This window comes from Tachypleus tridentatus, chromosome 3, assembly GCF_004210375.1.
Source record: "Tachypleus tridentatus isolate NWPU-2018 chromosome 3, ASM421037v1, whole genome shotgun sequence".
NCBI classification, from domain to species: Eukaryota; Metazoa; Arthropoda; class Merostomata; order Xiphosura; family Limulidae; genus Tachypleus; species Tachypleus tridentatus.
This window is the reverse complement of record NC_134827.1, coordinates 113,415,007-113,432,274: the sequence shown is the minus strand read 5'-3', so window position 1 is coordinate 113,432,274 and position 17,268 is coordinate 113,415,007. Positions and strand designations below refer to the sequence as shown.

Here is a 17,268-nt window from a genome sequence, read left to right as displayed (position 1 = left end):
TACAGTAATTATAGAATTCAAAATTCACAAACAATTATTTTAGCTTTACTCTATGTGGTGAAGAATTTATTCTGGCACGGATCAGTACAGGAGTTAAGGATGACAACATTACTAGCAGTAAGCACAGTCTTTCTCAACTTCAATACTCCAGAATATTTCGCGTAAGTTAGACCAGCTACCCAAGAAAGTCAATGTTTTATTAACTCTAATCACCCACAGAGCAGCACTCTACTAGCTAATCAGAGTTAAGTTTTGTGGCCTTTATTTCCATGATGGGATAGCATATCCCATCACAACAGCTTTTTAATTGAACACAAGATCCAATAAGGTTTCAAATACTGGAATCTACTGAAATTCCAATGTTATTTCTTTTTAGGCTACTAGAAGCAGAGTAACTTAACGCCTAATATTGTTTTATTAGTAAATCGGTCATGTACATGGGCAGCAAAAAACAAATTAACTTTCACTCTCTGGGTCATAAAACTATAATTTCAAAAGATAAACAAAATTAGTTGTGTTCAGAATGTTGCTTCAGTGAACGGTTTTGACTCGAAATGAAAATAAAATCCATCCTTCCTTCATATAAAACTAATTTTCAAACACGCTCATTAACAGTGAAATAAGAAACCTTGATTTGTTTTAGAGAAATAACATTTCTGTAAGAACCACAAATTAACAGGCATAGTGAACCTATGATATATTTAGTGGCACCACTGCTATGCACCCAATCAGCACCTCCTGACAAGTATTTGAGAGAAATGTTTAACTTTGATGTATTTATTGACACCCCTACCTGTGCACCCAACCAGACCTCCAGATAATGTGTTTAACAGATGTTTAACTTCTGATATATTTAGTGACACCCCTGTTATGCACCCCAAGCACATCCTAACAGTATTTAAGAGGGGTGCATAGCTTGTGATGTATTTAATGAACACCCATAACATGCACCAAATGAGCACCTCCTAAATATGTATTTATAGGAAAACATAGTTGTTTAGTAATACCAACAATAACTCCAACAGCAAACATCTGATAATAATGATGGATAACTTATCACAATGTGGTTCACCAATGAAACAGCTGTGTAACCATCTACTCATTAATGAATAGAATATTAAACTACAACTTCCAAGCAAATAATACTAGAATAAAGGAAGATAAAATCACAAATCATAGTCTTACAACTTAACAATTGCTAGTCTATAGATTATCTTCTGTATTGTATATATTTAGCAGAGACTTTTATGATGATGTCCAATCTCAAATTAAGGTTCTGTAAGTTGAAAAGAAAAAGCAACAGACTTTCTACATTAAAGCAGAAGAAACAAATCTTCTTCAACCATATTAATATGTTGTTGGAACCGTGGTGCCATCTGGTAAAATCTATGTAAAATACAGAAACCGAACCATTGGCCAAGCCACTCAAAAGGAACCTGAAAGAGTAAAGTTTATGTTTTAATTAACTTAAATGACTTCTTTGTTAATTATTTATGGTACTTTGTATTTTAATTTGTTAAAGTAACCCAATGTTTTTGAAAAGTTAAGTGTAGGTTCCTTAATAATCAAGCTTATATTCTACCTTCAGAATCTATTAAGTGAATTATAAACTGACTCCTGGAGGAAAGAACAGGGAATTGAAAATGAACTATATTACATTTAACAATGAAAATAAATTTCTACCTCCTTAACAAGTGCATCTGATTTCTTACACAAATTTTAACACTAAATTCTTAAAACATAAACTCTGAAGTATTAAATATTTTAAAGATCAAGGACCATATGGCTACAACAAATATCTAATTCACAATACACACTTCTGATCATGAGTAAGAGCCAGTGATCGAACTCCACTGTTACACGTTGGAAAAGCATATAGAAGAGCAAGATTGAATGTCCTCCATACTTCCACTATTCCTTTGTCTCCTCCTGTTATCAAGTATTCTCCATCACGACTGAGAATCAAACACTGTAGTACAGAAGATATGGTTATAGTTATGACAATCCCATTTGTAATATGCTTATCAGTTGACTGATTTTGTGACAGAATTTCATCATCTTGTGTAAAATATAGCAGAGTTGCAAGCTAATTTACCAAACAATTTTGTTTATTAGACACAGTTTACACGGAGCAAAACTGATGTACAGCTCTAATGAAAATTAAAAACAGTTATCTTTTTATAAATCTCACATCTTTGAAACTTGTTCAATGAATAGGGGTCCCCAACCATATATTAATTAAATAAATACATCGTATCTTATAAACCTGTTATGATTTATTTATTTCTGTTCCTCTACATTATAGACTGTTGGTGATAGTTACGATTTAAAAGTTATCACTCAATACAAGTTTGTGTTGATTGGTTACTTTCTAATAGTGTTTTATAACACTTACATATTCGTAATTTAAACTATGTTCATTACGCTTCAGGTCATAAGAATTACTTTATAACAACCTACTTGAATAGTACCATATGTTTCAGGTCACAATTATTATTTCATCACAACCTGCTTGAATAGTACCATTACGTTTCACATCAGAAGTATTATTTTATCACAAACTACTTGAATAATATCATTATGTTCCAGATCACAAGTATTATTTTATCACATCCTACTTAAATAGTATCATTATGTTTCAGATCACAAGTATTATTTTATCACAACCTACTTGAATAGTATTATTATGTTTCAGATCACAAGTATTATTTTATCACAACCTACTTGAATAGTATTATTATGTTTCAGGTCACAAGTATTATTTTATCACAAACTACTTGAATAGTATTATTATGTTTCAGGTCACAAGTATTATTTTATCACAAACTACTTGAATAGTATCATTATGTTTCAGATCACAAGTATTATTTTATCACAAACTACTTGAATAGTATTATTATGTTTCAGATCACAAGTATTATTTTATCACAAACTACTTGAATAGTATCATTATGTTTCAGATCACAAGTATTATTTTATCACAACCTACTTGAATAGTATTATTATGTTTCAGGTCACAAGTATTATTTTATCACAAACTACTTGAATAGTATCATTATGTTTCAGATCACAAGTATTATTTTATCACAAACTACTTGAATAGTATCATTATGTTTCAGATCACAAGTATTATTTTATCACAAACTACTTGAATAGTATCATTATGTTTCAGATCACAAGTATTATTTTATCACAACCTACTTGAATAGTATTATTATGTTTCAGGTCACAAGTATTATTTTATCACAAACTACTTGAATAGTATTATTATGTTTCAGGTCAAGTATTATTTTATCACAAACTACTTGAATAGTATTATTATGTTTCAGATCACAAGTATTATTTTATCACAAACTACTTGAATAGTATTATTATGTTTCAGATCACAAGTATTATTTTATCACAACCTACTTGAATAGTGTCATTATGTTTCAGATCACAATTATTATTTCATCACAACCTGCTTGAATAGTACCATTACGTTTCACATCAGAAGTATTATTTTATCACAACCTACCTGAACAGTACCATCATGTTTCAGATCACAAGTATTATTTTATCACAAACTACTTGAATAATATCATTATGTTCCAGATCACAAGTATTATTTTATCACATCCTACTTAAATAGTATCATTATGTTTCAGATCACAAGTATTATTTTATCACAAACTACTTGAATAGTATCATTATGTTTCAGATCACAAGTATTATTTTATCACAAACTACTTGAATAGTATCATTATGTTTCAGATCACAAGTATTATTTTATCACAACCTACTTGAATAGTATTATTATGTTTCAGGTCACAAGTATTATTTTATCACAAACTACTTGAATAGTATTATTATGTTTCAGGTCACAAGTATTATTTTATCACAAACTACTTGAATAGTATTATTATGTTTCAGATCACAAGTATTATTTTATCACAAACTACTTGAATAGTGTCATTATGTTTCAGGTCACAAGTATTATTTTATCACAACCTACTTGAATAGTATCATTATGTTTCAGATCACAAGTATTATTTTATCACAACCTACTTGAATAGTGTCATTATGTTTCAGGTCACAAGTATTATTTTATCACAAACTACTTGAATAGTATCATTATGTTTCAGGTCACAAGTATTATTTTATCACAACCTACTTGAATAGTATTCATTATGTTTCAGGTCACAAGTATTATTTTATCACAACTACTTGAATAGTATCATTATGTTTCAGGTCACAAGTATTATTTTATCACAACCTACTTGAATAGTATCATTATGTTTCAGATCACAAGTATTATTTTATCACAACCTACTTGAATAGTATCATTATGTTTCGTGTCACAAGTATTATTTTATCACAACCTACTTGAATAGTATCATTATGTTTCAGATCACAAGTATTATTTTATCACAAACTACTTGAATAGTATCATTATGTTTCAGATCACAAGTATTATTTTATCACAAACTACTTGAATAGTATCATTATGTTTCAGATCACAAGTATTATTTTATCACAACCTACTTGAATAGTATCATTATGTTTCAGGTCACAAGTATTATTTTATCACAAACTACTTGAATAGTGTCATTATGTCTCAGATCACTAGTATTATTTTATTACAAACTACTTGAATAGTATCATTATGTTTCAGGTCACAAGTATTATTTTATCACAACCTACTTGAATAGTATCATTATGTTTCAGGTCACAAGTATTATTTTATCACAACCTACTTGAATAGTATCATTATGTTTCAGGTCACAAGTATTATTTTATCACAACCTACTTGAATAGTATCATTATGTTTCAGGTCACAAGTATTATTTTATCACAACCTACTTGAATAGTACCATTATGTTTCAGGTCACAAGTATTATTTTATCACAACCTACTTAAATAGTATCATTATGTTTCAGATCACAAGTATTATTTTATCACAACCTACTTGAATAGTGTCATTATGTGTTTCAAAACGAGCCGCCTTTCCATTTATGGTGAAGCAACACGCACTTCCGTGGTCATAACAGGCGACAATCAGACCTTCTGGGAGAGAGCACAAAGCTCTGGAGAACTGAAGTGGTCAGGACCATCTAAGCACCGCAGCAGGTCTCCGCTTGTAGTGTGGACAAGAACAGGGCCACCTGGTGAAATGAAAAAGTAACATTTACTGATAATTATATGATAACAAATAAAGTTAGGCAGTCAAAAGTAAGTTAATGTATAAAACAAGAACATAGGTTTGATATTTGAAAAATGCCACAAAATCTGTGTGAAAAAGTAACACTACCTATGGAAATAATTTTATAATACAACTAATAGAAAAATATCCAAACCTTCTGTTTGACAAAAATCATTACAACTATCTATATTAAACTGAGGCAAATGTATTTATTTATGTATGGAGATTGTACATATCTGTGCGACAGTAAAATACTTGTATTATCTCTAAAACAGCAACTGACATAACAATACCTGATACAGTGAAAGTAATAAATATTGATGTAACCAAGCCATACAGACCTTTAGAACAGCTAACAACTAGCCCCAGTTCTGCTGATACTACGACACACATTACTGGATTTTCATGCCCGGTAAGAGTAGCTCTTGGAGTTGGTACATCTAAATGAAGATACAGAACTAATTCACCTATTTTATTCTATATAATTCTAAATCTAAGTATATTGAAAGATACAGAAGTACCTCATCCATCAGTCTACATAATTCTAGGACTAAGTATAATTAAAGATACAGAACTATCTCATCCATCATTCTCTACAATATTAGGACTCACTTTTTGTGATGGATTTACTACTATATCTATTTATTTAATGTAACGTTTGTTTCAGTTGAATATATATCTAACTAAAAGTGTAAATAACCTATACCATCAAATATGTATGGTGAGATTCCCAACTTGTGAAGATTCTCAAGTGTCACCAATATATGCATAGTGCTTTGTCAGTGTTGTTGTGCAGGATGAAATTTCTAGAAACTCTCCTCATGCCTGAAAAGGTAACCAACGCAACACACTAAGAGACAATATATATTACTGGTTTGCTACAGTTGGTACGCTATACACCTTGGCAGCTATAACTGTGATTAACACTTATTAATTCCTGAGCTAAAGATATTGACCAGGCACATTTATAAAATTTCGAACATTAAAAACAGGCTAACTTGAGCAGATTAACATTGAATGTTGGCACTTTTATGAAGGCATTGTATAACTTCAGCTGTGAAAAACTTGCATGTGATCAACATAGAGCTAGCTAGCTCTCCAAGTGAATTTTATTGATATCAATTTGAAATTAATTCACTCATTGTAAGCCTTCAACAGAATATGAAAGAAGTTCCTGAACAGATAGAAGACTCAATATCGCTCATAAGTTTGTAAAACTTTTGCATAAAATCATTATTTGTAATAAGCAAATGTTATAAATGATATAACTGTTTGTATATTAAAATGTATTTCTTTTAAGAAATAAAACTGTGCATATCATTCTTGCTGATAATTAGCATAAATTAGATTCATAGATATTTAATTAACTTTAAAGTCTAAATTAAAATTTAACTCAATTTCAGGCTATTTCAAGTTGTAACATGTAACAATAAATTGGAAGTTCATCCAAGATAAATCATAATACATAACAGTTCAGATCTCAACTAAAGCCTGCCACTAGAATGTTATATAATTTTCTAAATGCTCATTAGATGACTACATAACAGTTCAGATCTCAACTAAAGCCTGCCACTAGAATGTTATATAATTTTCTAAATGCTCATTAGATGACTACATAACAGAATTACATTATTATAGAAATTTTTAAATGCTCATTAGATGACGACAAGATTTTAAGTAATTTATTCACCCTCACAGCTGTATGTTGTTATGAGTCACTCTAACTCTATGCTCTGTAAAAATAATGTTGAACTTTTGGTTAAGATGTTACTTCAAGAATAGCACTTCCAGTTCTCAACTACTAGTATGTAGTCATTTTGGAATATGGTATAAAATATTTCATTAATAGCTTCTCATATTTCTACTAGGCTGATGAAAAATGGTTATTTACCTGGACTGGATATATCTCCAGCAATCATCTGGGCTCGAGCATTCCACAGCCACAATAACACTGAACAGTCTTGTGACCCAGACACAATGTAACAATCTGAGGCAAGGTTGCACTCTGGCGTGCCAAGCAGGTCACAACACCAAAGTGACCATACACAAGTTGAACAATTTTCCCTGTCATAAGAAATATCTTTAACTCTTGAAAATCATCCAAACATTTTATTTCACTAATCAAGAAAAATTTAAATCTAAATCAACTTAATCATAAAGCCTTAATGGCCAGTTTCGATGTTATATCACTCTTTACAGAAGTTTCAACCACTGAAGCTTGCAAGATAGCCTTTGAACTCTATATCCAAGACCATAACCCAACTATATACATTCCCAGCAACCAATTAGCAACCCTCATAGAATTCACCACGATAAAGACAAACTTCACGTTCAACAGCCACATCTATATACAAACAAATGGCCTAAGCATGGGCAACCCAGTATCACTAGTTCTAGCCAATATTTTTATGACACAAATTGAAGCACAAGCAATTAACACAGCATTACATCCACCACTATACTGGTACAGATATGTAGATGACACGGTTGCAGGATTCAAATCTACAGAACACATACTTAATTTTTTCAATCACATTAACTCTATACATCCCAACATTAACTTCACATGTGAACAGGAAGAAAGCAATCAAATAACATTTCTTAACTTCAAAATTACAAAAACCGATACACAATTTCAAAGAGAAATCTACCGAAAAAATCACCCATACTGGACTATCGCTCCTTGGGAATCGGCACATGAAACAAAACAAAACTCAACACTCTAAGAAACCAAATAAACGCAGCCATAAAACTATGCTCACCAGATAAAATTAACAATGAATTAGACAAAATAAAACAATACTTCATCAACATCAATAAGTTTCCTCCACAAACTGTAGAAAACATTATATGCACACACCTAGACAGAAAGCAAAATCAACCAACAAAAGTAAATATATCTCACGAATCAAAAAATCACAAAACCATATACTGCTGTATACCATATATTCCTGACATCAGCAGACAAATAAACAACATTTGGCAAAAACTAGTAAAAAAATATGACATTCCAGTTAATACCAAATTTATTCAAAAACCAGGCACAAAACTGAGGTCTATACTATGTAAAAACTACACTGACAAATACCACACCAACATTATTTATAAAATACAATGTGATAACTGCCACAACTTCTAAAGTTCGCTCTTCTATGTGAAATATTTTCTCAACTCAAACGAGCTGTTTTGCATATATAAGACATGATTTGACTGTGGTGGGTTTTCTTAGTAGATAAGTCCTACACTGTTAATTATGATACAATGATGTCTACTGTGACATGACCATGATATTATGACAAACTGCACATCAACAGTCAGGAATATATACATGCCTGTCAACTGTAGTATTATGATATTAAAGTATACTCTTTAGAATGCAACATTAAATCTTTATATTAAAAGTCTTGTAGAGATGACGTATAGTTTTATTATCCGTACATTCTTGTTTGTATTCTTTTTTGCCAGTCATCACAACATCTTACATTTACAAAATGTTTACTATTAACTTGTTTTGTAATGTTTTTCTTTTCCCTGACTAAAAGTTAGTATATTCCATGAATGTGTGCAATACAATTTAATATATGATATATTTTTATTTATTCCTTTACTTCACATGTAATATACAGGTTGAACCCATAAAAACACCAACTGTATAGTGTATAAAGCACTTAGTATTCCACATTTTACAGTCATCTAATGGTCACCTGCTATTGGATGGTAATTTCTGCTTTATCCTGTACTTAAGACTTTTAAAGTAACACCACATTTCTGTAAAAAACAGTGAATATTGAAGGGTAATGGTAATATGATTTACATTAAAATTATGTTGTTTTTATGATTACTTAAAACTAAACAGTGGTCACATTCACTGCCCAGAACACACAGAGTGGTTTAAAATGATGTTAGTGATAAAACAGTTACACAGGTGTCTCAAGTTATAAAGAAGAAAAAAATGAACAATTTCATAGTTGGTAACTTGTTGGCTAGTTACCTTGGTGATAGGTTCTTGTCTTATTGGATAGAGAAAGAAATGAAAGTAATTGACAAACACTTTCTAAACTAACCTCCCTGTCACTGTTAACTTTTTAACGTGTATACTTGTACTATGTCTACTAAGTATCATGGCCATCCCTACATACAGAATCTAGTGATAATAACACTAACACCATTACACTTTAATAATGCTGACCAACATCATAATATAAAAGACTGTTTAGTATAGATATAGTGAGTGATATAATTGTTTAGTTTTATTTATAACAAGATAGTTGGAGTAAATGTTATGACAAGTTTAATTATGTAAATTGATAAGAATCATATGCTGTGTTCATAATTCATTGATGTTAAGATTATATAGCATTTATTGATCTCTTGGATACAGCAATGATGAAGCAATAAACATATAAATAATGTGAGATACGTAGGAAAAGTTGACAGACAGACAAGAGCATACTAAAAACAAAGGAAAGTCATGTTAAAGAAGCAGAGAAGGAAGACCTAATGGTTGATATATGTTACAATGAGACTAACAGTGCCAAAAAGAGATAAGAATAGCATATTTCAAGAGTGTTTTAAAGTAATTGAAACTGCCAGTGTGGACACTGATAAAAAGATGTTTATTGGAACTCGGCCCGAAAATGAAAAAAAGAACAGGATTTTAAAAGTATAGAATACAAAAGTGGTAAATAAAAGAAACATCAGTGAACTATGCTTGATAGTTTGGCAAAAGTAATAGAGAAAAACAGTTCTAGTTCATCAAATGAAATTAAAAACAACTGAATAGATCTATATGGAATTTTCACACGAAGAAGAGAATTATTCAGCTTTTATGACCATCTATAGTGTAAAGAATTTCTTTTACATACGTTTAATTGTTCCAAATGTATATACTATCACACTAACACTACACAGCCATATCTAGTTTATCTGTTCTACTTCCTATCAACACACTAACAACACTATATTCTTACAGACAACGTATCACTTATACTATCACACTATACAACACTACACAGCCATATCTAGTTTATCAGTTCTACAAATATTACCACATTAACAACACTATACTGCCAAAAACAGCTTATCACATATACTATCACAATAACGACATTAAACAGCCATATTTAGTTATTAGTTTTTTGTGTTTTCTTCTACATCCTGGCTGATTATAATATTTGATAGAAAACCCATCTTAAGAGAGCGTTTAACTAAATGTATAAAATATGTTCATCATGATGTTATTTTATTATTAGCAGTTTCTATTAATTCACAAAAGCAATCAACTTTAAATTATACCTGTCTCTGTAGAAAACTCTAAAACTGTTATCCCAGAAGCCACAAGCTAATAAGAACTGACTGTCTACCGTGGTCACAAAACTGTTATATCTCATCTGAACATGCTCGCTGAAGTTGTCCCCAAGATGTCTCCTGCATCCAGCCGTGTTGGTGACTAAAAGTAAACACCAATCCTCCATTACTGTAACTCAATGAAATGTATACCCTACCATACAATACTGGTACTAAACATGATTCTTATCTAACAAAGAATCTATCAACAGTAACATTATATTCACTGACTGGTACTAAACATGATTCTCATCTAACAAAGGATTCATCAATAGTAACATTATGTTCACTGACTGGTACTAAACATGGTTCTCATCTAACAAAGAATCCATTAACAGTAAATGTAATGTTACTAACTGGTACAAAACATGATTCTAATTAAACAAAGAATCCATTAACAGTGAATGTAATGTTACTAACTGGTACTAAACATGATTCTCATCTAACAAAGAATCCAGTAACAATGAATGTAATGTTACTAACTGGTACTAAACATGATTCTCATCTAACAAAGAATCCAGTAACAATGAATGTAATGTTACTAACTGGTACAAAACATGATTCTCATCAAACAAAGAATCCAGTAACAATGAATGTAATGTTACTAACTGGTACAAAACATGATTCTCATCAAACAAAGAATCCAGTAACAATGAATGTAATGTTACTAACTGGCACAAAACATGATTCTCATCAAACAAAGAATCCAGTAACAATGAATGTAATGTTACTAACTGGTACAAAACATGATTCTCATCAAACAAAGAATCCAGTAACAATGAATGTAATGTTACTAACTGGTACAAAACATGATTCTCATCAAACAAAGAATCCAGTAACAATGAATGTAATGTTACTAACTGGTACAAAACATGATTCTCATCTAACAAAGAATCCAGTAACAATGAATGTAATGTTACTAACTGGTACAAAACATGATTCTCATCTAACAAAGAATCCAGTAACAATGAATGTAATGTTACTAACTGGTACAAAACATGATTCTAATCTAACAAAGAATCCAGTGACAATGAATGTAATGTTACTAACTGGTGCTAAACATGATTTTCATCTAAAAAGAATCCATTAACAGTGAATGTAATGTTACTAACTGGTGCTAAACATGATTTTCATCTAACAAAAATTCCAGTAACAGTGAATGTAATGTTACTAAATGGTACAAAACGTGATTCTCATCTAACAAAGAATCCAGTGACAGTGAATGTAATGTTACTAACTGGTGTTAAACATGATTTTCATCTAACAAAGAATCCATTAACAGTGAATGTAATGTTACTAACTGGTACAAAACATGATTCTCATCAAACAAAGAATCCAGTGACAATGAATGTAATGTTACTAACTGGTACAAAACATGATTCTCATCAAACAAAGAATCCAGTAAAAATGAATGTAATGTTACTAACTGGTACAAAACATGATTCTCATCAAACAAAGAATCCAGTAACAATGAATGTAATGTTACTAACTGGTACAAAACATGATTCTCATCAAACAAAGAATCCAGTAACAATGAATGTAATGTTACTAACTGGTACAAAACATGATTCTCATCTAACAAAGAATCCAGTAACAATGAATGTAATGTTACTAACTGGTACAAAACATGATTCTAATCTAACAAAGAATCCAGTGACAATGAATGTAATGTTACTAACTGGTGCTAAACATCATTTTCATCTAAAAAGAATCCATTAACAGTGAATGTAATGTTACTAACTGGTGCTAAACATGATTTTCATCTAACAAAAATTCCAGTAACAGTGAATGTAATGTTACTAAATGGTACAAAACATGATTCTCATCTAACAAAGAATCCAGTGACAATGAATGTAATGTTACTAACTGGTACAAAACATGATTCTCATTAAACAAAGAATCCATTAACAGTGAATGTAATGTCACTAACTGGTACTAAACATGATTTTCATCTAACAAAGAATCCATTAACAGTGAATGTAATGTTACTAACTGGTGCTAAACATGATTTTCATCTAACAAAGAATCCATTAACAGTGAATGTAATGTTACTAACTGGTACTAAACATGATTCTCATCTAACAAAGAATCCAGTAACAGTGAATGTAATGTTACTAACTGGTACAAAACATGATTCTCATCTAACAAAAAATCCAGTAACAATGAATGTAATGTTACTAACTGGTACAAAACATGATTCTCATCCAACAAAAAATCCAGTAACAATGAATGTAATGTTACTAACTGGTACAAAACATGATTCTCATCAAACAAAGAATCCAGTAACAATGAATGTAATGTTACTAACTGGTACAAAACATGATTCTCATCAAACAAAGAATCCAGTAACAATGAATGTAGTGTTACTAACTGGTACAAAACATGATTCTCATCTAACAAAGAATCCAGTAACAATGAATGTAATGTTACTAACTGGTACAAAACATGATTCTAATCTAACAAAGAATCCAGTGACAATGAATGTAATGTTACTAACTGGTACAAAACATGATTCTAATCTAACAAAGAATCCAGTGACAATGAATGTAATGTTACTAACTGGTGCTAAACATCATTTTCATCTAAAAAGAATCCATTAACAGTGAATGTAATGTTACTAACTGGTGCTAAACATGATTTTCATCTAACAAAATTCCAGTAACAGTGAATGTAATGTTACTAAATGGTACAAAACATGATTCTCATCTAACAAAGAATCCAGTGACAATGAATGTAATGTTACTAACTGGTACAAAACATGATTCTCATTAAACAAAAAATCCATTAACAGTGAATGTAATGTCACTAACTGGTACTAAACATGATTTTCATCTAACAAAGAATCCATTAACAGTGAATGTAATGTTACTAACTGGTGCTAAACATGATTTTCATCTAACAAAGAATCCATTAACAGTGAATGTAATGTTACTAACTGGTACTAAACATGATTCTCATCTAACAAAGAATCCAGTAACAGTGAATGTAATGTTACTAACTGGTACAAAACATGATTCTCATCTAACAAAAAATCCAGTAACAATGAATGTAATGTTACTAACTGGTACAAAACATGATTCTCATCCAACAAAAAATCCAGTAACAATGAATGTAATGTTACTAACTGGTACAAAACATGATTCTCATCAAACAAAGAATCCAGTTACAATGAATGTAATGTTACTAACTGGTACAAAACATGATTCTCATCTAACAAAAATCCAGTAACAATGAATGTAATGTTACTAACTGGTACAAAACATGATTCTCATCCAACAAAAAATCCAGTAACAATGAATGTAATGTTACTAACTGGTACAAAACATGATTCTCATCAAACAAAGAATCCAGTAACAATGAATGTAATGTTACTAACTGGTACAAAACATGATTCTCATCAAACAAAGAATCCAGTAACAATGAATGTAATGTTACTAACTGGTACAAAACATGATTCTCATCAAACAAAAAATCCAGTAACAATGAATGTAATGTTACTAACTGGTACAAAACATGATTCTCATCAAACAAAGAATCCAGTAACAATGAATGTAATGTTACTAACTGGTACAAAACATGATTCTCATCTAACAAAGAATCCAGTAACAATGAATGTAATGTTACTAACTGGTACAAAACATGATTCTAATCTAACAAAGAATCCAGTGACAATGAATGTAATGTTACTAACTGGTGCTAAACATGATTTTCATCTAACAAAAAATTCCAGTAACAGTGAATGTAATGTTACTAAATGGTACAAAACATGATTCTCATCTAACAAAGAATCCAGTGACAATGAATGTAATGTTACTAACTGGTACAAAACATGATTCTCATTAAACAAAGAATCCATTAACAGTGAATGTAATGTCACTAACTGGTACTAAACATGATTTTCATCTAACAAAGAATCCATTAACAGTGAATGTAATGTTACTAACTGGTGCTAAACATGATTTTCATCTAACAAAGAATCCATTAACAGTGAATGTAATGTTACTAACTGGTACTAAACACGATTCTCATCTAACAAAGAATCCAGTAACAGTGAATGTAATGTTACTAACTGGTATTAAACATGATTCTCATCTAACAAAGAATCCAGTAACAATGAATATAATGTTACTAACTGGTACAAAACATGATTCTCATCTAACAAAAAAATCCAGTAACAATGAATGTAATGTTACTAACTGGTACAAAACATGATTCTCATCTAACAAAGAATCCAGTAACAGTGAATGTAATGTTACTAACTGGTACAAAACATGATTCTCATCTAGCAAATAATCCAGTGACAATGAATGTAATGTTACTAACTGGTGCTAAACATGATTTTCATCTAACAAAGAATCCATTAACAGTGAATGTAATGTTACTAGCTGGTACTAAACATGATTCTCATCAAACAAAGAATCCAGTAACAATGAATGTAATGTTACTAACTGGTACAAAACATGATTCTCATCTAACAAAAAATCCAGTAACAATGAATGTAATGTTACTAACTGGTACAAAACATGATTCTCATCTAACAAAAAAATCCAGTAACAATGAATGTAATGTTACTAACTGGTACAAAACATGATTCTCATCTAACAAAAAATCCAGTAACAATGAATGTAATGTTACTAACTGGTACAAAACATGATTCTCATCTAACAAAGAATCCAGTAACAGTGAATGTAATGTTACTAACTGGTACAAAACATGATTCTCATCTAGCAAATAATCCAGTGACAATGAATGTAATGTTACTAACTGGTGCTAAACATGATTTTCATCTAACAAAGAATCCATTAACAGTGAATGTAATGTTACTAACGGTGCTAAACATGATTTTCACCTAACAAAGAATCCATTAACAGTGAATGTAATGTTACTAGCTGGTACTAAACATGATTCTCATCAAACAAAGAATCCAGTAACAATGAATGTAATGTTACTAACTGGTACAAAACATGATTCTCATCAAACAAAGAATCCAGTAACAATGAATGTAATGTTACTAACTGGTACAAAACATGATTCTCATCAAACAAAGAATCCAGTAACAATGAATGTAATGTTACTAACTGGTACAAAACATGATTCTCACCTAACAAAGGATCCATTAACAATGGATAAGGATTCTGTTGTGTAGCCTGGGGTGTTTCTGCATAATGTGTAGAGTGCAAAGACCCTATAAAACAAAAATAAGTTACATAATAAAATATCTGTCATGAGACATTTTTACCTTGAACTATTGAAATTAATAATCTGGGAAAAGTTATAAAAATCTTTCAATTGTTTGTTGATGACATTTGAAGTACAGCAAATAAAGTTATAAGTGTGAGAAAATGGGGTTACTTGTATATCCTAAGTCCATCTTGACAAACCTGGGAATGCTCAGATCTAAGGCTTATTAAATGCACACAAATGTATACCTTGGAAATTAGTGTTCCAGCGATTCACAGCAAAGTTCTGGTTACATGCAACAGTGATGACTGAAGGCTGAGGTAGTTGTGGGTAAGTATTGGTGGAAATATGACATACAGGGGAATTTGAGAGAAATTTCAACACCATGCAAACTTCTTCTGTGACAGGAGAAAGTACCAATGGTCGCTAAAAAACAAGTAAACAAAACATAGACACACTGAACACTTTTATAATAAAACAGAGTTACTAAATATTTCTTAAATAAAACAGTTACCAAACATTCTTAAACAAAGAGTTACTAAATATATCTTAAACAAAACAGTTACCAAACATTCTTAAACAAAGACTTACTAAATTTTCTTAAACAAAAAATTAACCAAATTTTCTTAAACAAAAAATTAACCAAATTTTCTTAAACAAAAAATTAACCAAATTTTCTTAAACAAAAAATTAACCAAACTTCCTTAAACAAAAAGTTACTAAATATTTCTGAAATAAAACGCTTACAAAACTTCCTTAAACAAAGAGATACTAAATATTTCTTTAATAAAAGTTACCAAACTTTCTTAAATAAAGACTTACCAAATATTTTGTGAAAAAAACAATTACCAAACATCGTTAAACAGTTACTAACTACTTCAAAAACAAAACACTTACCAAACATTATTAAACAGAGCTACTAAATATTCCTCAAATAAAACAGTTTCCAAAGTTTTGAAACAAAGACTTAGTACATATTTCTTGAACAAAATGATAACCAAACTTTCTTGAAAAATGATAACCAAACTTTCTTGAACAAAGTGTTACTAAATAAAACAAAACAGTTACCAAAGTTTCTTAAAATGTAAGTAATTTTTCTTAAATAAAACAGTTACCAAAACTTCTTAAACAGAGTTACTAAATATTTGTTAAATAAAACAATTACCAAACTTTCATAAACAAAGACTTATTAAATACTTGTTAAATAAAACAGTTACCAAACCTTCTTAAAGTATTAGTAAATATATCTTAAATAAAATAGTTACCAAACTTCCTTAAACAAAGAGATACTAAATATTTCTTTAATAAAAGTTACCAAACTTTCTTAAATAAAGACTTACCAAATATTTTGTGAAAAAACAATTACCAAACATCGTTAAACAGTTACTAACTACTTCAAAAACAAAACACTTACCAAACATTATTAAACAGAGCTACTAAATATTCCTCAAATAAAACAGTTTCCAAAGTTTTGAAACAAAGACTTAGTACATATTTCTTGAACAAAATGATAACCAAACTTTCTTGAACAAAGTGTTACTAAATATTTATCAAACAAA

The 17,268-nt window shown here is 30.2% G+C and overlaps 1 protein-coding gene across 1 annotated transcript in view; it reads right to left on the bottom strand.

Moving 5' to 3' along the window:
• Nucleotides 1–1,210: 1,210 nt before the first annotated feature.
• LOC143245984 (neurobeachin-like) overlaps nt 1,211–17,268 on the bottom strand; it is a 49,265-nt gene continuing 33,207 nt past the window's right edge. The window contains 10 exon segments of the mRNA XM_076492234.1: nt 1,211–1,436; nt 1,818–1,969; nt 4,949–5,049; nt 5,052–5,144; nt 5,524–5,622; nt 7,074–7,190; nt 7,193–7,262; nt 10,495–10,631; nt 15,630–15,713; nt 15,958–16,135. Coding sequence (XP_076348349.1) covers nt 1,211–1,436; nt 1,818–1,969; nt 4,949–5,049; nt 5,052–5,144; nt 5,524–5,622; nt 7,074–7,190; nt 7,193–7,262; nt 10,495–10,631; nt 15,630–15,713; nt 15,958–16,135 — 1,257 coding nt within the window.